Raw genomic sequence first — 26,795 nt, 5'->3', positions numbered from 1 at the left:
ACTGCATGTAATGTAATTAATGGTATTGATGGTGGGGCAGCAGTGGGAATCCTTGTGCAGGAAAAAAAACCCAACATTGCTATTTTTTTCTCATTGCTATCATTTTTATATAGCATATTCTTGTAGCAGAAAAACAAGTGAAATTTCAAACATGAAATATAAGCACTGTTACATATCATTATGGATGAAGAGCTTTGCTAATTTTGTTTCTCTTTCTCCTTTGATTCTGTTTTGATTGCTTTTGTGTCTTGGCAGCCTGATCATTATTCCTGCTGCAAGGCAAGATTGTTTCTCCCTCTGACTTTCTGCTTTCCATTTCCATGTCGTCATTTCTGTTTAGCTAGCTTTCTTTCATTATGTAGTCCTGCAGCCTGGTATCAGACTTTATAACCTGGACTGCATAGATAAAGATGAGGCTTTTAATTGAATTTGCAGAAAGAAATTTGGTTCATTAGCATGTGTAAGATGTCTGAGTGACTTCAGATTTCAGAATTCATATTTTACAGCTGAGTAGATCAAATGAAGATGTTACAGTGAATTCATTATTCATTTGTTTGCCTATAAGGAAGCTGCAGGAAAAAAAGGTCTTTCACTTTTAACCTTTCATACTTAGTTGGTTTCATATTAAATGTCATCACCTGAATTTCCCTTGACCTAAACCAGACTACAAGAGAAAGTCAGTCTGATCATTCATGAAAATAATTTGTATCAAAAAGGATTATGCACATTGGCAGTGCATTGAACAGTGTTAGTAGCATTTTTGTCACAGGTACAAGTTTAATCATAGTGAAATAAAAGAACAATATTGAAGGTTGTAAATTAGAGATTAAAAAAAGCAGTTGTGTGTTATACTAAGGAAACATGGGAAGCATGTAAAACTTTAATGTGTGGTACCTCTCTTTCCAACTTCTCTGTCTCTTCCTCCACCCCAAGTGGTACAGATTAAATTTTGTTGTTGTTGTTTTTGAGTTTTGGGTGGGGTTTTTTTGCTCCTCTCAACTAATTGGATGTTCTGAGTACTCATGTGCTGTAGTGAATTTTGTGAATGATCAGATGAAAAATCTCTATAGCAAAACATAACATGTCCTCTGACAAGAAATATCTAGTCCTTCCTCCTTTTTCAGGGTAGGATACTATTGTAGATTGTCCACTTTCAAAAGGACTCAATCCTTTCCTTCTTTGCTTTGTAATTCTGTTTTTGAATACATTTGCTGTGTTATCTTGGAACTGATAGAAAATACTTTCCTCCTTAACTTCATTACAATATTTTCTGTATTGTGACCCCATTGCCTAGTTTAAAATCTTTTGACAAAAAACCCAGTCAGGTCAAAGCTAAATAAAAATATAATGACACTATCAAGTAGTCAAATATTAGAAGCCAAATAACAGTATAATGTCAACATCAAGTTGATATTGAGCCAGATTCTGAACTTCATTTCTGATCAGGAAGACTTTATTTTTCATAGTGATACTATGAGCTTCATTTAAATTTGCTAATGACTAAGCGAATACATGAGGGAACTACATTTGTGGCATTCTGTTAGCCTGATCCAAACACCTATTTAACTGTCATGAAGTGGATATCATAATCATCAATATTATAAGCAAAAATTATCTAAAAAACCATACACATAGAATAATCATCTTGATTTGTCAAGGTTTAACATCCTTAGTCTTCATTGGGAAGGGGGAGATCAGTAGAAGATTGATGTATCTTCTCTCAGATTTTATTCCCCATTATTGATGCACATGGGATTATTTGCATGGGTCCTGTATTTGTTCCATAAGAACATCAAAAGCTAGTTGAAAGTCCTTGGACTTACCATGTCTCAACTTGTCACTGATGCCTGCGAGAGTCAGAAGAGATGGTACTTTTACAAGAAAAGGTAAATGGACTTTTCCTGGTATTGCTGAAATGCTAACTAGGATCTCCTGTTATTCCAATTGTCAAGCATCAGAACACTTGTGTCCAAATATTTCAAGAAAATTGTTATAGATTTATCGACTATTCCATGAGTAATAAAAATGGAAAATGGATGACAGTAGAAATATCAAGTAGGTAAAATAATTCTTTGGGGTTTGTTTTGTTTAGGTTTAGTGGATTGATTGGGTTTTTTAAGGAGATATAATAAATTAAATCAGGGAAGGTTTATTCAAGTTCAAATAGTACAAAACCCACAATGAGTAGAAAATGCAATTGTACATGGGGACACCTTAGTAAAAACAGCTTAGACGTTGGCAGGCTAAGATTTGTAAGTCTTGCTATAGATAAGGAAAAAATTAAGGCAGGCCTGGGATGAGCACTACATTTTTCTTTCTCAAAATGTGCATGTTGCTAAGAGTTTTCTTGAATCCTCATTTGTTGATGGCAGAGTAGGAACTCATATCTAATCTATCTGATTTCATATTAAGACAAAGCAAGAGTACCTGCACCACAGTAAGTAATAAGCACAGAAAATTATGAATTCAAATTATGAATGCAGTTTTCTTTCCTGTATGAAATAGATGCAGCAGACGTTTATGCGATTGTGATAAAGTTAGTTTTCCATTTGTTGTGCAGGGCTTCTGCAGCAAATTTCAGATCTTTCCTCCTAAGTATGCTTGGGTAATACTGGAGGTATGCAGTCAAAATACTGCATCAAAAATAAGTGACAAATAGACATTTTCACTAAAGGAATAGAGAAGTCAGCAGGAGGCACACTTAAAAATTAATTTAAGAAAATTGTCAATACGGTCACAGGTGCACCTGTATTCTATTGTATCTAGGCAAAATGTAATTGATTTGTGCAGAAAACTTTCACTAGTGTTTCATATTGGGCAGCACAGGTATGTAAAAATATGCTTTTTTAAAGTTGTGAAATATATTTATATTAAATATAAATAATATAATATAATATAATATAATATAATATAATATAATATAATATAATATAATATAATATAATATAATATAATATAATATAATATAATATAAATAATATAATATAATATAAATAATATAATATAATATAATATAATATAATATAATATAATATATTAAATATAAAAAGAAATTTTAGCTATGTTTTGTAGCAACGAAAAAAATAATGTCTTTAAGATGGCAAGTGGTAAGTTAGCATAAAGTCAGCAGACAGTAAATAGGACACATTGCAGATGGCATTTTTTCATAATAAATGTATCATTTTATTAAAGAGGAATTAAATGTGCAATTTTATCATTGTTCATTCCCTACTTTTAATGGCAAACCAATATCTTCTGTACCAAAAATGTACTGTCTGTCAGAATTTTCACTTCTTTAGGGCTTGCTGAATGCTATGATGTGAGTCACATGAAGAATGAATGAGAGAACTGGGGGGAAAAAAAGAACACAAAATCAAGTACACCATGTGTTCACCAGATTTACAAAAATAAAAATAGGTTTGTACTGGGGTTTTTTTCCCTGTAAGAGAATGCCATGGCTACAGTCCAAGAATTCCTACACCATCTTATGAGGTAGAGTCACCAGTTGTAAAGTCAAAATTGTAAAACTCAGTCATAATTGTTTATTATGGAAGGATTCTCAGAGGCACAAGGACAGGAATATGATCAGCTCTCAGTTTCTATGACTGAAATGTAGTCAATCAAAGATGCTTAATGCATGCAAGAATCTAATGCAATAAAGCTTAGAGTTTCTTTTTCTAGGCATATTTCAGGTAGAAGAGCTGTGCCAAGGTACCTCAACTAAAAATCAGACTATTAATATCCAGGAAAATAGCTGTGGAAATGCCATACTGTAAGTAGGGTTAATTTTGCTTTTACACACTAAATAGGCTCAAAGTCAGGTTACTTCAGCTTGTATACACTTGAAATTGAGAACATACAGAATTAATGTCCCATGTGAAAAGATATTGGTAAATTAGAGAAAATTTAGTAGGGTACAGTAATGATCAAATGCTTGAGAAATAGTAAAAAATATTTTTATTTGTTTTATATATGAGACAGTGAAGGAAACCACAGTAGTCTTTCAGCATATGAAAGGCTGTTAAAAAACTCCTTGCCTTTGGAGTTTTAAGGAGGAAGAAATAAGCTATGCAGCAGAGATTATTTATATTGAACTCTTAAATTACTTCCAAAATGTAATGTCAAGAATAGAGCAAGCTTTCTATGATACTGTGTGCAGTCTCTACCCCTACAAGCTTTCAAGAACTGTTTGCAGCAGAGTTTTACCTGAAATGGTCTTGAGCTGGCAATACCTGGTATTGCCAAAAGTATTTTTCAAGGCAACCATTAGCTTTTTGTGTAATCATTCTGTGTGCTTTCTTTTAGCTGTTAGGGTAAACTGATGGTTTTCTATAAAGATATCATTTTCCTGAAGCAAGTGTATAGCAAGTTGTTTAGTCAAAACCATATTCTAACTCTCTAATTTGAATTTATTTTCTTAATTCCTTTGCTTTGTGCTTGAGGTAAGACATGTACTACTACCTCATAAAATTCTTTTAATACAGACAGAGGAACTATGCCACATGTAGAAAATGCCCATTGACATTTCGGGTTAGAATATAAAAAATTCTGCGTATTTGTTTTCAAAATTGAGTGAATGTAGAATCTTAGAACATTACGTTTGGAAAAGATCTTAATGAAATCCAACCTTTTACCAAATACCACCATGTACACTAAATTATATTGCAAAGTGCAATGTCCATTTGTTTTTTAACATTTCCAAGGATGGTGACTCTCCCACTTCCCTGGGAAGCCTGTTCCAATGCTTAACCCCTTTTTCAGTGAAGAAATTTTTCCTGATATACAACCTGAACCTCCCTGCTGCAGATGGAGACCTTTTCCTCTTCTCCTGTTGCTGATTGCCTGGAAAAGGAGATCGACGCCTTCCTCACAACAACCTCCTTTCAGGTAGTTCTAGAGCACAATTAGGTACCCTCTGAACCTTCTTTTCTCCAGACTGAGCAACCATTGTATCCAATAGTCTCTATAGGACTTAGAGACCATTCATCGGCTTTGTGGCCCTCTCTGGACACATGATAAGTTCGTGTTTGGTTTACCACTGTAGTGTATTACTTCAGTGCATGGTGTTCTGTCAAGCAGTTTGAGGCTTGAAAATGTCAGAGAGTGGATTTAGTATTGTTTATCAAAAAGTTATCCTACTTTTCCTTATTTAGCAGATTATGGTGAAAAACTCAAGGCTAGTTGTCCTCTATGGCAAGCAACAAATCAGGAAAATTTAAGTTCTTCTAGCTGTCTCTGAAAAATAATATTATTGTTTACATTTGCATAATTTGCAGAGCTTTTCATGTGTTCTAAGAAAGTTAATGGATACAGGTGGATACCGAGGTTGCTAATCAATACTTTTGCTAGGGGAATTTTCTGGTTCACATTACAGGAACTGTATGAAATACATTTATGAGATAAAGAATGTCATCTAGCTATAGAAGTCTATAGCTATAGATTACCTTGACTTGAAGTTGCATTCAAAAATCAAAATCCAGACTGAGACCTCTAGGTCCACAAAATACCTTCCAATGCACCTTTTCATGTATTAGTTCTGTTTCAAGTGAACCAAAGACATAATAATAATAGAAATTTTTTGATCTGATGTTTCTTTCTTTTGATCCTTTTGTTTCACTGATATTTTACATAATATTCATATCATCCTGAAAAGGTAGTTCTCTTTTATGGAAAATAGTAGATCTTCATTACAGCACTTGAATAGCAGGCTGAAATGTTCGATATGTTCTTCATCCTGTAATATCTTATTCAGTGAAAGGATTATTCAGGCTGTACCAAGTGAACAGCCCTGAGTACAAGAGGATGAAACAAAAAGTAGTCAGCACATTCAGTTTTCCAGTCAGTCCATTCATTTAAACTTTTTCAAGATGTTTTTGGAAAATCTTGCTGAACTTAACTGTTTGACAGACTCATCCTTCAAAATGAATTCATTAAAACCATGCCTTCCCTGCTGTTAGAAAAAGCTCAAAAAAGACATCTCACATTGATATCAGCAATTCAATTTTGAACTGTTCTTTTCTTGTAGAGATGAAGATGAAAACTGAGATAGAGAACACTTTTAAACGTGCCTAATATTCCTTTAAATATCTGTTTCTATTTGTTTTTTATACCACACTCTTTCATAAGAATCAGAATGAAAAAATTCTGGGGATAGTCTCTTTAATTAATTATCTTTCAGTGTTAACTGTTAACCTATTAATCATATCCCAGAAATTCCAGAAAGTAAGGGTGTAATGAGGGTGTATTTGAAGCCTTAGTAGAGGAGTAAAGTTTGTTATAAATTGATTAGCCTATACTTTATTTGTGTTGCCTCCAGATTCTTATTGGAATATTTTTTGGGGCTACTGTAATTAAGACCAAAATTTAAAACTTATATGTGACTATGAATTTATATTTTAATCTTTCATTTAGACCTAGACTGAAGTCAATGAATGACACTAGAGCAAATCTTGTCCAAATAAAATTAAAAAACGTGTCTGTACTCTGTTTTTTTTTTCTTTTATCTTTACTTTATAATCTCAAATACTATTGTCAGTTTCTTTAAGCTTTAGAGACAAATCAGCTTAATCCTTACGTGGCTAGGCATTGCTGGAAAAAGAAAATGGCTTCAGAGTAACAACTGTTTGGAGACAAAATATTAGCTGAAATGTCTGAGGGAGTAAATTAGCCTGATACTGTTTGAGACAGGTTCCACCACCACTAACTGGCACTACTTTGCTTATTGCATAATTATTATTACCATTCAACATCATTTATTATTTTTCTGCTTTTGAAGGAAGATCATCTGAAAATACTATAGAACATTCAGTCTGCAAAAGTCTCTTTTTAGTAAGTGAACCAGGGCAAGAAAGTATGTACTACTGATATTTTGTGTTCTAGATTCATCATGATTAATACACTGTTCTTACAGCAAATCATGTGCTATATGTATCTGCCTTACACTAATTTTCTGTCTCTTTCCTGATCTTTTTTTTTTTTTTTTGTCCTTATAATCTTAGATGGCTTATAACAGCTGGTTCATTTGTTAAGAATCACCTGAAGGAGCTTTTCAGCATGAATGATGGAACTTTATACTGGAAAATTATTTCTCTACCCTTGAATGTCAGGAATCTTTGTATTCATATGTTCATATGGAAATATACTTCCTTCAGATCTCTTGATGCATAGAGCATGTTCTCTAGTGTCTATGACTTGTTGAAGTGTGAATATCCACGAATATTAGGAACTCTTTAGCTGAAACCCTTCAAGTCTGAAAATGTCTCATGCTTCTCATTTTTAATGAAAAATGATGCATTTACATTTTTTTTACAGCTTTCCTTTCAGCGAATACTTGTACTTCCATAAAGGGAAAGGATTTGCATGGTCTGAGTGGAAGAAATATAGAGAAAGAAAATATGTGCATGTTTGAGAGGCAAGTTAAGAGAATGTGCCTACCATTAGTTATATATTCTAGCTACATCTACTTCTGTGGTACTTAAAAAGTTTTCTTAATGTATTTAGTCATTTGAGAGCCATTCTGATTTCATATGTAGTGGTTTTGGCAGTGTACAACTTATGATCATGGGTTGAGTGATGGTGTCAGACAGCAGAATGGTCCCCCTGTTTTCCAGGAGGAGGCAGTCAGGGAACTGCTGAGGCGCTTGGATATTCATAAATCCATGGGACCAGATGGGATCCATCCAAGGGTGATGAGGGAGCTGGTAGATGAGCTTGTGAATCCACTCTCCATCATTTAGCAACAGTCCCAGCTCACTGGTGAGGTTCCGGATGACTGGAAGCTGGCCAGCGTGACACCCATTCACAAAAAGAGTGGGAAAGAGGACACTGGTAATTTTAGGCCAGTCAGCCTGACCTTTGTACCCAGTAAGATTATGGAACAGTTTATACTGAGTCTCTTCACACAGAACTTACAGGATGGCCAGGGTATCAGACCCAGCCAGCAGGGGTTTAGGAGGGATAGGTCATGTCTGACCAACCTGGTCTCCTTCTATGGCCAAATTACCTGCCTGGTGGATGCAGGAAAGGCTGTGCATGTTGAATATTTGGACTTCAGCAAGGTCTTTGACACTGTCTCCCACAGCACACTCCTGGAGAAGCTGCAGCCCATGGCTGGGACAGGAGCACTCAGTGCTGGGTTCAGAACTGGCTGGATGGCCGGGCCCAGAGAGTGCTGGTGAGCGGTGCTGCATCCAGCTGGGGCCGGCCACCAGTGGTGTCCCTCAGGGCTCTGTGCTGGGACCAGCTCTGTTCAATATCTTTATTGATGACATGGATGAGGGGATTGAATCATTAGTAAATTTGCAGACGACACTAAGCTGGGAGTGTGTGTCAATCTGTTGGAGAGTAGGAGGGCTCTGCAGAGAAACCTGGAATGGTTGGATGGATGGGCGGAGTCCAATAAATTGAAGTTTAACAAGTCCAAGTGCCAAGTCCTGCATTCTGGCCACAATAACCACCTGCAGGCTGGGGACGGTGTGGCTGGACAGTGCCCAGGCAGAAAGGGACATGGGGGCACTGGCCAGCAGCCAACTGCACATGAGCCAGCAGTGTGCCCTGGTGGCCAAGAAGGCCAAGGGCATCCTGGCCTGTGTCAGGAATTGTGTGACCAGCAGGAGCAGGGAGGTCATTCTTCCCCTGAACTGGCACTGGTGAGTCCACACCTTGAGTGCTGTGTCCAGTTCTGTCCCCTCAGTTTGGGTAGGACGTTGAGACCCTTGAGCGCATCCAGAGGAGGCAACGAGATTGGTGAAGGGCTTGGAACACAAACCCTGTGAGGAACGGCTGAGGGAGCTGGGGTTGTTTAGCCTGGAGAAAAGGAGACTCAGGGGTGGCCCTATCACTCTCTACAACTTCCTGAAAGGTGGCTGTGGTCAGGTGGGGGTTGGTCTCTTTCTCCAAGCAGAAATTGACAGAACCAGAGGACACAGTCCTAAGCTGCACCAAGGGAAATATAGGTTGGATATAGGGAAAAAGTTTTTTACAGAAAGGGTGATAAAGTTCTGGAATGGTCTGCCTGGAGAGGTGGTGGAGTCACCATCCCTGGATGTGTTTAAAAACAGACTGGATGTGGCACTCAGTGCCATGGTTTAGTTGATGTGTTAGGGCATGGACTGGAATCTATGATCTTTAAGGTCTCTTCCAACCTAATCATTCTGTGTTTCTGTGATTCTGGGATAGTGAAAATAGCGGTAAAATGTATGTTTTTCAGTACTCGTAGTTACATTTTTCTTTAAAAAATACCACTCTTAAATCACCAATGAATTATTTCACACTTATGTGTCTGCTTTATTCATCTTGCCATTTTTAGTCACAGGCAAGAGAACAATAGATAATTACCAGTGAAAGCTGTTCTTATGTACTGATAGTGGCACAGAAAAACTCTCATTGGGTGCAGGCGAATACAGTCTACTAGGGAAAAGATCAACCCTTGGAACTCAGAGCTAAATGTATAAGAAAAAGATGAGGATACAAAATGGAAACTGCATGGATAGAAAAATACTATGATGTGAGGGCTCATCAAAGGTATATTAGAAAATAACCGTGACAATAAAAATACCATAATTGTATCTCTGGGGAGGGCTAGTATTATCGCCACCATACTTTGCCACAATAATTTTTTTTCCAAATAATTTACAGAAACAAGGGAGAAATGGCTCTTACTACAGAGAAATTAAACACAGGCAAAAAAGCTAAAGCAAGAACACATTTGGCAAAACATTTCAAAATTGACTTCTTGACATTTAGTGTTAAATTTTGGATGACTCAAGGGGGTTGAGATTTATCTTCTGAAACAACACAGAATATGTAACATTCTGACTTAAAGAGCTGAAGACTGGGATCTTAACATAGAATAAAACATTTGGAAAGAGCTCTGTCTCAGAAATTAGTATCTTACCAATTAACTTGTATTATCTCGTCCTCTGCTACCAGTGAAGTCCAATAGAAAACATTGTTTGATCTCTCACAAAGATAAATTGGACTCTAAATTGTTAGGAGTATTGGGAATATAAGGTTTATGATCACCAAGCAAACAAGAGTAGGAGGCACATAAGGACACATCTCTGAAGACAACCTCTTGATCTGAGAAAAATCAATAGGCAAAAGGGACAGAAGATGTAGTTCAATTAACTTATTCTTTGTGTTTTCTTCCAGAAGGTCAAATCCACATCAACCTGAAATCAGGTTTTCTTTCTAAAAGAATTGATACTTATTTTCATCAGTTTCCACTTTCAAAAAATATATATACTACACTACAAATCAAGTTTCTTATTGTACACTTACTGTCTACTTTCAGCAGCAGTTCTCTGCATCATGTAGCTCTCACAGAAAGTGATATGGTATAATTCAATTATAGAAAGTGATATGGTATAACTCAATTATACCATAATTGAAGTTCATATTAGATAAACTAGTACATTAAAAAAAAACAAAAACAAAACCAAAATTTCCACCTAAAGGAGAATGCACATTTATTTTTTCTTTATCTAACTGAAAAATAGCCTTCTAAGTCCGTGTAAATTCATAACATTAGATTACAAAATAAAAATGAAACAAACATTTTCTGTCATTTTCAAGGTGGTCAAAATTTGTTGTTAGCAAACTGCAAGCTGTTTAATTTTTCAGGAATTGTTTCTGGAAGCTTCTATAAGCATACAATTTATATGTGAGATCTGCATGGTGAAGAAGAGAATAACATTTAGGCATGCAAAGGCACAGGTACACTTTTCTCTCTTAATTTAAAAAATCATTTTTATTAATTTGAAAAACCTTCAAAAATACCCCAGTTTTAGTCAGAGTAAACCTGCAGTTGCTAAGATTACAAGTTACACTTATTATGCATCAAAATTTTCAATGAAAAAAATGTGTTATTCCATGGGAATTAAAAAATAATAAACTACAACTTGATTGTTTAAAGTACAGGTAACCAATATAGACATGTTGCACTCTTTCTATATTAATTGTAAAGTGAAGCTAGATTTACTATAATTGTATTTAAATGTCTCAATTGAAAACTTGCTTTCCAATTTGATTTACGATGATCAAGGAGGCAAGTACTAGGAATCTTGCAAATATATACTGGATATTTCTGAACTATCTGCAATTCTTACTCTTTCAGTAAACGACACAGGAAGTAATTATTTAATTACTTAAGAAGAGAATTTTTTCACTATCAATCGCATTTTTTAATAGTGCAGTATCAGTAAACATTTTTATTTACTTTGTTGCAATTCCATATGACTAAATTAAATTATCATTGCCAGTAAAAAATTGTTTCCCTTTATTTTGCCACTAATGAATTCTTATCCTCTACTTCAGTGGCTAGAATTTTTTCCTCTCTATCTAGATTACTTGTTCTCAGACTGTGATTTGTGAGCCATTAATGATCTGTGACCTCTGAGCCTCAAAAGAAAGTGATCTGTGAGCAAAATCTATTTGTGTCTGGAGAGTTGGAGAGCATACCAAGTCTTTTTTCAATAAGTGCAGAAGGAAGAACCTGGAGAACACACGAGTTTCAAAGATGCATATATTAAATTTCCGTTTTGGGGAAATAATCAGTTTTTGTAGTGAATTAGCATAACAATTCACAATTTTTACTGGAAATATTGTGCAATAGTCTGCTTTTGTTGTTTGTTACCTTTAGTGTATTCTCATTGAATTTCCTGTGAGTCTGGCTTAGAGTGATTTATGAAGACATTTATTTAAAAAAACAATGTGTTATTACTGGACTCAGTTTAAACTTCTTTTCTGTAGTGTAGGCAGGGCTATAAGTAGAATAAAGATTAACACTCTGTTTCACCCATCAGCCCCTGAAAGTAACATTTTAAATTACATGACTGCCACACTGCTTTGTACTACATTTTTTGGTGGGTTTAGGGATTCAGCATTTCTGTTTTCTTAACAGTTATCATTGTAAATATCCTTTTTAACTGAAAAAAATTATTGAGCCTTAGCAATGCTGATTTATCAGCAATGCTGATAAAAATGATTCTCTTATGTGTCATCTTACACAGAATTATTGTATTTTTTAATATTCTAGACTGCGGCATCTTAAAATTAAATGCCTCTTAATTAAATGTTCTGTGTATCTTAGAATTTGATGGATAAACTCTCCACCAAACCATGTTTTTTAAATGCCTGTGGGTCCTATTTCATTACATGCTTCTTCTCTGATGAGAACTGATCTCAGAATTTTTTTCTCACAGTCCACTTAATAGTTGTGATGCTCTTTCATTTATCAGTGTACTGAAATTATTTCTAAAAAATACTTGTTTGTACTGACCTATTTCTATACATAATAAATATTAACATCAAAGCACTAGTTTAAAAGTTTGGGGACAAATGTAAATATGGCAAATATTTTAAAAATGTTCCACCTATGTTGAAGTGATTAGTACTGTTATTAAACTACGGACTGTGAAAAGTGAAGATATAGGCCATACTTTAAGCTACTATAAATTGGTTTTTCTTCAGTGCTTGTTAGCATTTTCCAATTATCTTTCTTACTGAACTTGCCCCTATGGAATAAGACAGTATATAATCTACTACTACTACAGAAGAGAACTTCTTGTGGATGATAAAATAAATTTCCTGTGTGGGAAGTTGGCCACTCTATCTCCAGATACTTTTGAAGCCTGTGGTGATATACAGTCAGATACGTAATAAATTTCAGCATTAAATGTATTAAATGATAATATGTTTTTCACTGCAGGTGAAGTGTGATCAATACTGGCCAAGCAGAGGCACAGAAACATACGGACTAATTCAAGTGACCCTTTTAGACACTGTTGAATTGGCAACATACTGTGTTCGTACATTTGCACTTCACAAGGTATATATACTTATATATACTTACTATATACTTTTAAATTGAAAGGCTGGCAATTTTTTCCCTCACCTCTCATTCCTTCCTTCCTTTCTATCACCGGCCTCCCTCTTGTCACCTTGTCCTCCTTCCTTTTGCTTCCTGCCTTACCTATGTGGCTTTTCCCCTTGCTTCCTTATTCCATTTCTCCGATTCCCCTCCTTTCTAGCCTTCCCCTTGTTTCCTTCTAACAGCGCTGAATGTTGAGACTTCTGCAGAGTACATGTTCCTGATAACATGAAGTTTTGTAAGTTAATGCAGAGTCTCACGGTGAAAAACCTGAATACTAAGTCTATGGCACTTGTGGTGCACAAGTGTACAGTACAGTTAAAAGATCTTACATTGTTTGAAGCTGTAATTTCGATTTTCCTCCATAGCCAGAGTTCTTTTTCTCGCTGGCCCCAAATATTTAAACAATTTTCACTGGTATATATGCTTCTGCAGTTGTTTCACTAAAAAGTGCTGATATCATCTCAAGTATAAGTTTTGTCATGAAACTTTTAAATTTCATAGAATGGTTCAAGTGAGAAAAGGGAAGTAAGGCAATTCCAGTTCACTGCCTGGCCTGACCATGGTGTCCCAGAACACCCAACACCATTCTTAGCTTTCCTGCGACGAGTCAAGACTTGCAACCCACCTGATGCTGGACCTATGGTTGTGCATTGCAGGTAAGCCCAGAAGTTTCTTCAAAGCATGGTATATCAAGGTTATTGCTTTCTGTTTTATTGCAGATGAAAGTATGATTTTCTTTCAAATAGACTTCTGAGTCTGTCAAAGAAGAAGGTGGTTACATTGCAAATCAAGAATTTGAGTATGTCACTACCATACAACTTGGGTAGGCTAGAATTATTTTGTTTGTTCTATGCACAATTAATTTAATTTTAGTACATCAGAAGATCTCCAGAGAGAATGTCTGCAGGGAGAATGCAAATCAGAATGGCATTCAGAATGTGACGTGAAAAAGGAAAAGGATAGTATTGGTTTTAAGAGCCTAAGTGTTGAAAAAAGTGTGGTTTAAACAACGAGACAGTTTTTGAAATTATTATTACTTATATTGTGTGAGAAAGTAATAAACAGGAGAATTAAGACAGATAAATTCAGGTAAGACCTGAATCTGTACTCAAGGTTGAATCTTCAGTTTAGTGCTTTGAGGAGCTGAAAATGCAATAGATGCACCTAGAGAACAAGCTGGACCCAGTTCCAGGGAAATCCATGCTCCATGCTTTTTTGCAAAGTAGCATACCTCTTCAGGCATTATAAGGTATGAATTAATAAAACTGGAAGAAAAAAAGTCGCTGCTTTTTGTGTGTTGGGACTAAGGAAAACAAAGAGGAAGAGATATGGCTTCTTTGGAATTTGCTGAACAGATCTTTGAGAAAGCCTTAAAATCATGTTGATAAGGACATTATCAGAACATATGTACCAATTCTGATGGAAATAAACTCCAAGATGTGTTCCCTCATTCCACGGCTATATTTTCATATGTTGTATAGCTTGCATGTAGCCCTTTTCAAAGCAAGTTCCTAAAATCACTTTTTCTTGTGAACTTAATTTTGGAATACCTTCAATTAGTAAAGCTGAAAGTTATTACAAATGAATCTCTGAAGTTACAAATACTTAGCATATTTGAAAATTGTCTTGCTTTTTTTTCATCCATAACCTGAGGAATAGTAATTACAGCATACCACCATGTCTAGTTCTGACTTCTTAACATATTGATAACCCAGATGTGGAATCTGATAATTTAAACACTTTTAAAAGCATTGAAAGAGTCTCCTGTAAACAAAATGGAAAAATAAATTCATCAAGAAAACAAAATAAGCAGAACTTAAATGTTGAAAGGCACAGACTGTTTACAAAATACCATAAGACATGGAACACAGATTATGTTTATTGAAACACCAGGATTAAAAAATGTCAAATAATTACAAATAACAACACAAATATATTCATAAAGTTTTCTGAGCGTTCCTTGAATGAAGACCCTGCATTCACAGGGTCTTAAAACATTTTGATAATTGTCTAGTATTTTAGATTTCCTCAGATACATCTTCATTTAGCTTGATCCATATATAGAATACTCCCAGAGCTGCTCAACAGTGAAGATGCTATACTCTACATCAAAACCAAAATGAATAGAAGAAATCAGTCTTGCCACTCTGGAAAATCTCTTAATATAATAGCCTAAATTACCACAATGCAAAAATAGGCAAATTAAACGAGTTTTTATGGCTAGTCATTGGAAAAGATGAAATAAAATTAATTGTTTGTTATCACTCAGTGGTACTGATTAAGTACAAGGCAATTATTTTCTCTTTGTCACTAGTTTTGCATGCAGATTTCATTGAAAGTGGTGGTCAATTTAGGTAGTATGATTTTATGCCAGATTCCCATTAATGTATTTATCAATAATTTATCTGCAATAAGCATAACCTGCTATATATGAGCTTTTTGCTTTATGTATAGTTACTTGAGACATTAAGATTTCAGTCACTTCATACAACCTGACCTCTAAAAAACAGACTTGATTGTAATTCTAATAGTAATCGTTATTCTAATTTTTGGCAAGCATCTCCTTTTACTTCCCTCTACTAGTTGCTAGTTTTCACTGAGATATTTTTCTGTTCTTGACAAATTTCTTGTTTTTCGTTTGTTCCTTTCCTGGCCCCTAGTCTGCCTCTGCATCCTTTTTAATATTCCTCTTGTCCTTGTTCTGTATCTTGTCTGTCATTGTCTCCCATTTTGTGTTCAGGACTACCTAAATCCCTTTTCATTAAATTCCCCCTTTTCATCATCCTGATTTAAAAAGTACTTAAGACTTTTCTAACTAGAGCCTAACAATATAATACGAAACTATATCTTATATCCTTTGCCTATGTTAGACAGTCTTTTCAACAATATCTCATTGAAGGAGTAATCTGAGTTTTTAAGCCATCTGAGACATCACTAATACCTTCTTTTCTATTTCTTCCAGTACCTACCAAACTATCAGAGCTCAAGAAATTCTAATAACCACATTACAGGGGTATAAACAGAATGGGAGTTGCCTTTCAAAATGTGTTTGATGAAAAGAAAGAGTAGGCTTGAAGAATCTGTAGAAGCCTTTTTCTGCAAGCTTTTAAACCATAGAAACTGAAAAACAAAGCTACCAACTGTACAGGGAGAATTTATTTCTCACCTTGTGTGGGTGAGGAACACAAGAACACAAGGAACACCTGTCTGTGTTTTAATCCTTATAGAGTAACCCCTGTTTTATTCTGAATGTTTAGGTTTATATTGCAAGTGAAAGGTTTAGGCCAAGCTTTTCCTTACTGCATTTCTACCCATCTGCCTTTATAATGACCAGCAGTTGCCTTTCAGTCCATTTCATGTTGAGGAATTAAATGTTTTTTCTAGTTTGCTCCATGGTTTTGGGGTACAGCTAAATATCCAATAGAAAATCAAAGTAGATGGAGACCCATTTCATGAGTGACCCCCGACAAGTTTGTATCAAAGCTTCATTTGTTGGTAAGCTATTTTAATATCCTGTTCTAGGAACTGGTTTTTGAATGTGTGAAGAATTTATTTAATAATTACAATGTTCTTGATGGGAAGAAGTCTGAGCTGAAAACACCTTACTTCTGAAGAGCCCACCCTGTAGATACTTGAATACCCCATATTCACATAAGAGTGACAAAAAAAGTATAGTTCTATTTAGTGAAATTAACTGAGAATGTACATACTACCATTCTATATTACTAAACTTGATGATTTCTGAAAAATGTATGTCAAAGATATGCAAATGGAAATCTTTTAACAATATTGGCACAATAATAGCAAAGAAATACAGAATTACATGATCACAATTTCCAAAACATTGGTAATTATTAATTACTAATGTATATGCAATAGGCATCTTTGTCATTTAGATATCTACTTTTGATAACGGTTTGAATGCCTGTACATTATTGAATTTGAATCCAATACAGAAGTCAAAAACATGCTGAGAATTCCATAAGGACATTCTGCCAGTCAAAGCTCTTACTTGTTGTTGTAGTTTAAGCTCAGCCAGCAGCCAAGCCCCACACAACTGCTTGCTAATTCCTGTACAGTGGGATTGGGAAGCGAATCAGAACAGTAAAAGCTGGAAAACTCATAGGTTGAGATAAAAACAGTTTAGTAGGGAAAGCAAAAGCTGCACACACAAGCAAAGCAAAACAAGGAATTCAGTAATTTGCTCAGTGCTTCCAGTGAGCAGGCAGGTGTTCAGCCATTTCCATGATAGCAGAGCTGCATCACACATAATGGTGACTTGGGAAGACAAATGCCATCACTCCAAAAGTCTCCCCTTTCCTTCCTCTTCCCCCCTCTTTCTATGTTAAGCATGATGCCATATGATCTGGAATATCCCTTTTGGTCAATTTGAGTCACCTGTGTCTCCTCCCAACCTTCCACGCACCCCTACCTTCCTTGAGCTGCACCACACACTGAAACTGAGGCAAGAAGCTGTGAAGAAAATTAAGTTCTACCCCAGCCAAAACCAGCACACTTGTGCAGAAAAGTTGGAAGGATTTTTAATGGAAAAGGTATTTTAAATATATTCACAGGTATGTTAATCTTAGTGGGAAAAAAATAGATCCTTTCTGAAAGAATTATGTAGCACCAAGGGAAACATCAAGGCCTAATCTAAATGCAGATTTTTTAATTTGAGTAATCAGATATTTTGTAAGGACTACCTCCATGAATGGTGTAGGTGTCGTAACATAAATGCATAATTCCACTATACTCTTTTCCCAAGAAAAAAGATAAAGTTTTCTGTCTGTATCTACCAGGGAAGGTAGTTCAGTAGAGCCTTAGTGAAGGTTGGGGTAAATGTTCCATGATTCTTATTCTCTGTGTGTAATTTAGAAGAGGAAAACAGATAAATTAAAATTGAATACAAAAAAAAAAATCATCCACAAATGAAATTTAGCACTCCCATCCTATTTGTAGGTACTTTACTTAAATAAAACAAGTGTTTAACTCTTGGTTGGCTTATTTAGAGTAACTTGTCTGAAAATTTTTCTGTGGTGGTTGAAATAGTTGATGCACATAGATTTTTTTTTTTTTTAATTTACAGTTATATTTTAAGATTACCCTCTCAGTCCCTTTCCACAGCAGTTGAATAATACCACAATCACACTTGTTTTTCTGCATGACTTGCCTTAATTTGCAGAGCTGATCAAGAAAAAATTGTTTCTTTAATGAAAAAATGCAGGATTAAATCCTAGGATTCTGCATTGGTGAGACACTAACGTGTGGTCTAATGATAGTAGGGAAAATGCATTTTTGTTTGAAGTTGGATTAGAGCAGGCAAACAGGTGCTAATCAGATCACAATAAACCAGTACTGGAGGGTGTTTGGAATTTTATGCCACTAGGTTTTCAAAACATCATGGAAACTTTAGTAGTTGGTTCAGTAACACTACCTAAAAGCTTAACATGTTAGTGCAATCCCATATGTTTGAGTCCTTCTTTTAATACCAGCACCAAGGGGCATATCTCTAAGACCCTTTTTCAAGCTCTGGCAAGTACTGTTAAAGCTGCTATTGCTAACAGGAAAACTTGGATATTTGGAGGAATGCAACTATTTTCAGTAAATCTGTGTCTGACTACCCTAACATAACCAGTTAGCAGAGTGAAAAACAAGATAATTTTAAAAAAATAACAAAACATCATATGATATTCTATTTCCTAAAGTAGAATTCTTGTTCAGTGTTTGTGAATAAAAAATAGAATGTTTAAGAAAAAAAATATACTTATCAAAGGCAATGATTTTCCAGTGGATTGTTTTACTTCACTTCTGTATAATTTGAACTGTTTCTTTTGCCATAGGCCTTACAAATGCTCATTTTTTAATCCTTGCAGTGAGTAGGTTGCAGATAACTGCCTATCCTTTTTCACGGTGGGGAAAAAAAAACCTCCCCAGTACCTATTCAGAAACAACACAAGTAAGATTGAAGAATACTAGAATCTTCCTCATCTCTTCCCTTTCCTTCTTCTGTGAACAATCCAGGACCCTTCCTAACTTCCTTGAACAGCTGGAAGCTCTAGAGAGGAAAAGACAGTTAAAGCATTTTAATATGACAAATATTTTAATATCATAAATATTCTAAATTTTCTCTGCCTTAACCACATGTCTTTGTCCGGAAGTTATTGAATTGCTCCTGTGTATTAAACTGTGCTGGGTATCATCCCTGCACAAAAACACTGTAATACTGTTTAATCTTCAGCTGTTAGCTGTGGATCACTTCACATCTCATAAATATTGTTTTTCCTCATATTCATTGTTCACTAATAGAAAACAGAGAGGGATAAGATTGTTATAAGAATCACATTGAAAAGATGTCTAGTTGGTGATCCTGCTTAGGATATTTAGTTCCTCTTAATATAAAAATATAAGAATGAGTTAAAGTACATGCTTTTCCTTATATTTCATCTGTATTAATTGTTTCACCAACTCAGACCATGCAATCAGAGAAAGTGACTGGCAAAGTTTCATTTCTACAAGTATCTTTACTCTTAGAAGTTATTTAATTTCAACATATAGAGGATGAGGCTTGCAGTGTGTATGCCTTGGATGCTTGAACTCTGTTTAAGTAAGTGGAACTGGATTCACTTGATTTAGAAAATTTTGGATAGTTTCTATGTCTTTGATCAATTGTTGGAATTGCAGAATCTTCTGGAAAAAGAGTCTAGAAAAAAAGTTGATAAAGGCTAAATGGAAGAAATTGGTATAGCAAGACACTCCTTGGTAATTTTGTAATGAATAGTATTACACACTTGGACAGGATGTGTCACAAGTAGAGGGGAGTTTGGATTTGTCTTTATATTTTCATCATAAAAACTTTCAAGGTCATGAAAATGCAGATTACAGAAACCTTACCGTTGAAGACCCTGGCTATTTTATGCTGAATATGCAAGAGCTCTTATGTAATTACTGGGCTATGTTCATACAAGTATACAGACAAGAGGTAGCGTCTCCATCTGTATGCTGATAGAGTGATGGATGGGTAAAGCTGGATTTTCTTTTCTCGGTTTCCAGTTCGAGTGTCACTAGTTAGAATCATCTTTATAGCAAAGATATGATTCCCTGACTCATCCTTTAACTTAACAGTGTTCTTATTAGCTTAGATATCTATTTTTGTTTTCCTCAATTTAGGCACTTGCTTATGAAAACCTGGGAGTATGAACATGATAAGAACAAGCATACCATAGTTAATGTGATGGTGTGGAGGGTCCTATAAAATTTGCCTTGATAGATTTTTTTCTTAGAGTAGGAAGATACTGTGTTATATTATCTGTAAATCCCCCATTAGGTGTCAAAGACAAGCAAACTGATGCTGATCCACTTTCAAGTTTTGTCTTTGGTTAGAAACCAGTTCTTCACAGTAAACAAGCCCTTTCTAATATCTGAACTGCAGTTGCTGTATGTATAGTATATGCTTCTAGTTTAGAAGCATTAAAACTCAGAAATTATCCCTGAAAACGTTATTAAAATTCAAAAACATATAAATCACAAGTAATAGGAATATTTTGTTATGCAGGTTCAAATAATAAAAAACACCTATTTTTGGTCTCTTTGATTAAATCTGTCATATGTGTATAAAGCCATATTTGGTTGGCACTTAGCCTGTGATTCAGGGGATTATACTCCCCACTGGTGTGACTCAGGGCTGGATTATCTTTTGAAATCCTAAAAAGCTGCTGTGACTGCATAGGGCAAGATTTGTTTCTGGTAGCAGTCAGAAATCTGTAAAGGAATGTAGGGAATGCTATTACTAGATAGAATCAGTGTTCTGTCTGGGCCAGTATCCTGTCTCTGACAATAGCAAATGTCAGAAATTTCAGGGGGAAGTACAAAACTCCAATGTCAACAACATTTCAGTAAAGTTTCCTCTCCAGCAGCAAGCAGTTAGTGACTAGTTTAGCCTTGCTTCATGAGGATTCCAATTATTTTCCCCTTTATTCCTTTAGCTACCTGGAGAAACTCCTGTATACATTTTTGTTTATATTCATGATTGTACACACATTTCAAAGACAGGACCAGGCAGTATTAACTATCTTGTTCCTTTTTAAAGTAGCTTCAATAATATACATTAGAAGATATTTATTTACTTTTAATTTGAATGTGTCTCTTTATTTCACTAAATGTTTTTGGATAAAAGGTTTAAAAATGTGTTATTTAATGTTGTTTCATGTTTGACATGTCTACAACTTTTTCTTGAGTTCATCCATCAAAATATTCTAACCCATTCCAGTATTTCTTATATGGAGGGAGGTGGAAGGGAGTTCTCACATTGTTGACGTTTTTGCTGGCTGTCTCCGTTCCCTCCTTTTGTGACATACTGTTTTTGGGTAGCCTGAGTAAAAGTAACGACTCTCTGGGATTTTTTTTTTTTTTTAAATAAGAGTTAAGTCAGTAAAAATAGTTCCACGATTATGCCACATTTTCTTCTAAGCTTCCCAGTGGACATACTGAGGCCTGACTTCGACTTGGCCAACAAATGGTTTCAATTGAGCAGTTCTGCTGAAGACTGATGACTTTTTGCTGGGCGAAATAACCTGCCCCTCATTAAAATGTAATAATTGTCTGTAATATTTTTTTAACAAATGCAATGCCTTTTCCATGTGTTATCTCAAATTACAAATATGTTGGTGTTGATAATTATTTCCATATATATATTATCATGTCCTACAAGGCCTGTAATTTCCTTTGACCTAAGCTGTAGTTTGATACATTATTTGATCAGCACTCTTAGTGAGTCATTTTATCCATATGTATTTAGTTAATTGGTTATTTTTCTCCCCACCCATGTTTATATATAATATATTCTACAAAGGAAAAGGAAATCTGACTGCTTGCAGCTGAGTCTAGTAAAAGAGCAATTAGGTTCTATCAGAGCCAGCAGCTGTCCGTAATGAATTCTGAATTAAAATTATGAGTAAAGAAAATAATCCAACCATCTGCAGGAAATGTGAAAATATTTTTATAACCCAATAGCTGAATTCTGGAAAGGGGTATCTCTGAGATTTCCCAGCTGTACCTACATTAAATTCCGGAATATCCATAGACACAGAGTATGCTGGAACACATCGCATCGACTTGGCTAACCAGTGTGTTTGGCTAACTTCGAACAGGCTGTATTTTTATCTAAAGTAATCAGCATGAAAGTCTCTTTAAATCCTCTCCCCGCATCTCTAGAAGTAAAATGCAGCTTTAAAAATATTCCTGTTATCTTTTCATGGAGGCTTTCCAATCAGTATTCTGCCCTGAATATTAATCTTTCTTCAGTTTTTATACTTTTAGACTTAATTCAGGGTCTCATAACTTATTATCATATTTTGTCAGTGACTGCTATTCCAAGTAAATTCTGCATTATTATGTCTGTTTTTTTGTCACCCGAATTTTTAAAAAGTCATAATACTATCCAAGCTCATTTTACAGCTACCTTGAAACTTCTATGCTAAAACTCCCATGATTTCCATTGTAACTTGCCAACAATTTTTGCACATACATTCAAAATCCTGAAAAAAAAGGAAGAGATTAGGGTCTAACCTCTAAATGAAAAGTTATGATTAAGAAATGTGTAATGCTTAGTGGTATTAACCTTTCACAACCTGATTTTCTGCGTTACAGAGAATTCATGTCAGTATAAAGATTTCAGAGGTTAAGAAATTTTCTAATTAGTACCAGTAACCAAGCTCTTCAGTGGTCAGTAGAGTATTGTCAGGTATTACAAAGGGTATTTATTTTTTTCATTACTTGATCTCAAAAAACACAGGACTAGCCTTCATATGAGCTCATCAGAGAAGCTTCAGGTTTTTTTAACTCTGTTTTATACTGTGTAGCATCTCACTGCATTAATACTGTATTGCTACCAATTCATTTTAAACCAAATCTAGAGGTGGCAACATCAAGTTTGTCTCATCCTCTGAACGTATCCTCTAGGTATATCCGTTTTTGATTGAAAAGGGAGAGATGTTTTGAGATGGAAAACCAGAACAATAGGTCTACTACTAAAGTCGTATCAGCTTCAAGGTTCAGGACTAAATTACTGGTTATTTCCAGGTTTTCAGAGTAGGGGAAGGGGGAGCAGTGGAATGAGAAATTGTACACAGATTTGTTTAGGGCTTTGAACCGCATTTGGTACTGCAAAAACAACAACAACAACAACAAAAAGCCCGGGTGGACTAAAGAGTCCTGGTGATAATATCTTCCTTTTACTTTGTTCTTACCAGATTAAGTCCTGTGTCTGGATGACAACCTCAGACTTCATCACTGTTCCACCAGTGTCACACCCAACCAGAAAAAATCCTGAGGACAGCTGCTATTAAGAAGCAGTTGTTGGCCACAATAGGAATACAAACACCTAGAATCAGGGAGGGGTCCAGAGGACTCTGAAATTTGGAATCATTTTAGTGGCTAGCAAGTACTTTCAAGGTCTTCCAGTTATCCAGATAGCATTAATTGACTTTCTGTTACTTGCACTGGTAGCCTAATAGCTCTTCTCCAGGAAAATGTAATAAAAGCACAGAAAGAAATATTCAAACATATGAAGCTACTTCTCAAAACATGCCACCCTGAGAATGCAAAGCAGATTAACTGCAAAGAAGGGAACAAATAAATGTTAGTAGCAAGCAGCATATTTTCTCTCCATTGGTTTCTCTGCTGTGCTGTAATCTTCACTTTCATTTATTGACTAGAGGATCACAGTGTACTTCCTCTGCTAACTTACCCAGCAATAGCATTTTTTGTATTTGCTACAGCTATTCAGGCCTAGATCTATCTTTAATTGAAGGTAACAAGTCACAGTAAGATGTGTTTTTAAAATTAACCTTAAAACACTTTCTCCTTCTAAACTCTGTATTTCAGTTAATTTTATATCATTCTTTCTTTAGTGGAATTCATAATGTCAAGAAGGCATTGTACAGGACAAAAAATGTAAAGTATACACTCAACCTCAACAATTATCACAGAGATTTTTTTAGGATAGTTACTCTTAGATGATAAATACAGAAATCAGTACATTCATATATATGGTTGTATTTACAGAAGCAGGAAGATATGAAGGAGAATATATGAGAACTGAATTAATTTTGGAATAAAAAATCACACTGAACCATTGTACACAGATAAAAAAAAGTACAGAAGAATAAAGTTGATTCTAATGTCTTTTCTTTATATGTCTGAGTAACTAAAGAAATCAGATACCATAGTGATTAATCAAGGTGTATAAGCAAAAAATCCTCCATGAAAAGCAGGATTATGGCATGTATTGTTATAAAGAATCAACAACCAATTCTGAAGGAAAACCATAATGAGAAAACTAACTGGTATGAAATAAGGTCAATGAACTTTTCAGTTATGTACAATTTCTGCTATTCCATCTCATAAGCAGAACAATAAGAGATTTTTTTTTCATCAACAATTCATTATTTCAGGATAGAAGCAGGTAGGATAGTTATCATAATTTGTCCATTTCAAGAAAGGAGAAGTAAGTATCACAATTAATGGTATGCCATTTCAATGGTATAGTTACTAAAGGCTTCAAGTACCTGGAGGCTGAAGTGTTGATTCAAAAGAAGAGTTCTAAGATGATCTGTTTTATAGCTGGGAAATGGAATGCTTATGCCTTTTATAACTATGTAGGATCACAACACAAAATATAGACAGTGCATTTCAGTTTGTCTCCCAAAACATGTCTAGAATGTTATTTTTCACAGTCCCTATCCTAACTCCAGCAAAATCCAATAAAAAGATTTCTGTAGGGGAAGTTGTATCTGTAACATGTTGGTTAATAACCCTTAATTGAGCCTTTTCTCTCTGAATTTCTTTTGTCATACATGATATTCTGTTACAATGTGTTTCACAATTTAATTATGTACTACTTTAAAAATTACTTCCTGATTGTTTGAAAGTCTCATCATTTCATTTCATTATCCGAATTTCTCTTTGGCAAGTAAAGAATGAATCATTTTTGTTTCATCTTCTCTATGTAACATTCATTTATGACCGGTGAGAGGATTTGAAGTGCTCTAATGGAATGTCATTGTTAGAAGGGTCTCCTAGATTTTTTGTTTTGTTGAACATTCCTAATGCTACCTTTTTAGCCTGCATGGAAAATTCATCTTTAAAAAATATTTTAGTAAACAATTATTTCCTGTACATGGAATTTGTTAGAGAAATTTTTAGTTTTGATTCTCTATGTGTTTTCATATTTGAGAGTTTGTTTGTGTTCAAGTTACAATCTCATAAAACAGCTTCATAAGCTATATAAACCTTGATCTCTCCAGAGCTGTATTTGGGATTAGATGAAGAACAAATTTACTTCCTGAACATTATTATACTTTTGCAGGTGTATATTACAAAAAAAGATGAGGACTTAAATCTGAGGCAGTTATATTTGAAGAATTTATGGTAATACTAGAATTCTGAGAATGTACAGACTGAAATTAAAAATATTAAAACTCAATAAAGGAAGAAAGATATAAGGCTGTCTTTTGGGTTGTGACTCTCGCATGCTTTTGTCTACTACCTATGAAAATTCTGGAGCATTCTAGACTGAACTTTATCTGCTTATAGTGAAATATTTTCCTGTTTTCCAATTTTTTTTTTATTCCATGTTCTTTTTCAGACATTTTATGTGACTTCAGTGATAAATCTGATTGCCTCCATGCATAGCCTAGGAATGAAGAAAATTCAGTCAGTGAAGTCTTTGGTAAAGCGCTACATCTAAGAAAGTGCTGAAACCATTCTTGTTGTCTAGTGTTCAACCATAACCACAGTGAGAAGGAGAGAAAGTCACTGTAAATTTGCAGATAAATTCTCAAAGGTCTCTTATAAGCTGCTATATAATTCTTGAGGCAATCCAATATCTCTTCTAAAATGAAATTTCAATTTACATCTTTGCAGAGGGTCTTTATGTTGTTTTGATCAGATGTTTCTTTTCAAAAGGATGTTAAAAGGATGGGGTTTTTTTCCTGCTTCCTGGCCAGGGGGATGATTTTCTGCTCTGTTCTAATTTGCTAACTACGAAATGGGAAAATAATCTAAATATTGCTCTTGTCAGAGCAATACCACAGAATTTCTATGGGATTGGAATCTAATCAATCATTAGAAGTTCTTTAATAAAATCCAGATCTTTTTATATATTTCCCATATCACAAGCAATTTCATGTACTTTCAGTTTTTAAATGCAAGCTTCATTCAATCTGAAACAGTAATATTCGATAAAATTTTCCCCTGATATGAGTCAAAGATGTCCTGCATGATTTTTGGTCCATATTTTACTGTCTTTACTTCCAATTAAATGATCTGTGAATACTGGTAATTACACTGCCTTCCTTTGCCAAATCACTGAAGTATCAGTAAAGGGTCATCATTTAAACAGCTACAAATTAATCACAAAAGCCAACCTTTAACACATCCATACAGTGATTTGAATTCAGAATGTCCCCCTTATGCCTCTTCATTTTCCTTTTTTGAATTGTAGCTATTGTAGCTGTATTGCATCACAGAACGTTAAGCATGTTTCAGCTCATGGGACTGAATCAGTCATGATTTTAGGAATTGAAAACAATGTTATAATACTGTAAATGACAATATTTTAAGCAGTAACAGTTTCCTAATATGCATGTCTATTTTATTGATATCTAGGTTTTCAGATTGAAAATGTAATAGTTCTTTCACTAACTGAAATGAAAATTCTAAGTTTAACAGCAACACCAGAAGATGCAAACCAAAAGGGCAAGAAAGTCAATAACAAAAGTAGAAATTATTTGTGAAATTATTCTATTAGTTGAATTATCATGGCTAGCAGATGCAAGATGGGATTATTTTTTATATTTCAGTGGCTTATTAGTGAAGATTCAAACTGTATGGTTTCCCATATTAAGAAGGCTGTGTAATAGAA

General features: G+C 34.8%; 1 protein-coding gene across 30 annotated transcripts in view; it reads left to right on the top strand.

The window, feature by feature from the left end:
* PTPRD (protein tyrosine phosphatase receptor type D) overlaps positions 1-26,795 on the top strand; it is a 1,149,749-nt gene that overhangs the window by 1,101,577 nt on the left and 21,377 nt on the right. For all 30 annotated transcript variants that reach the window (XM_072921655.1, XM_072921648.1, XM_072921647.1 and 27 more), the window contains 2 exon segments: positions 12,710-12,829; positions 13,376-13,530. In XM_072921655.1, coding sequence (XP_072777756.1) covers positions 12,710-12,829; positions 13,376-13,530 — 275 coding nt within the window.

The sequence above is a fragment of the Taeniopygia guttata genome, chromosome Z, assembly GCF_048771995.1.
Source record: "Taeniopygia guttata chromosome Z, bTaeGut7.mat, whole genome shotgun sequence".
Lineage (NCBI taxonomy): Eukaryota > Metazoa > Chordata > Aves > Passeriformes > Estrildidae > Taeniopygia > Taeniopygia guttata.
Note: the sequence above shows the minus strand (reverse complement) of the source record. Positions and strands in the feature narration are given on the sequence as shown.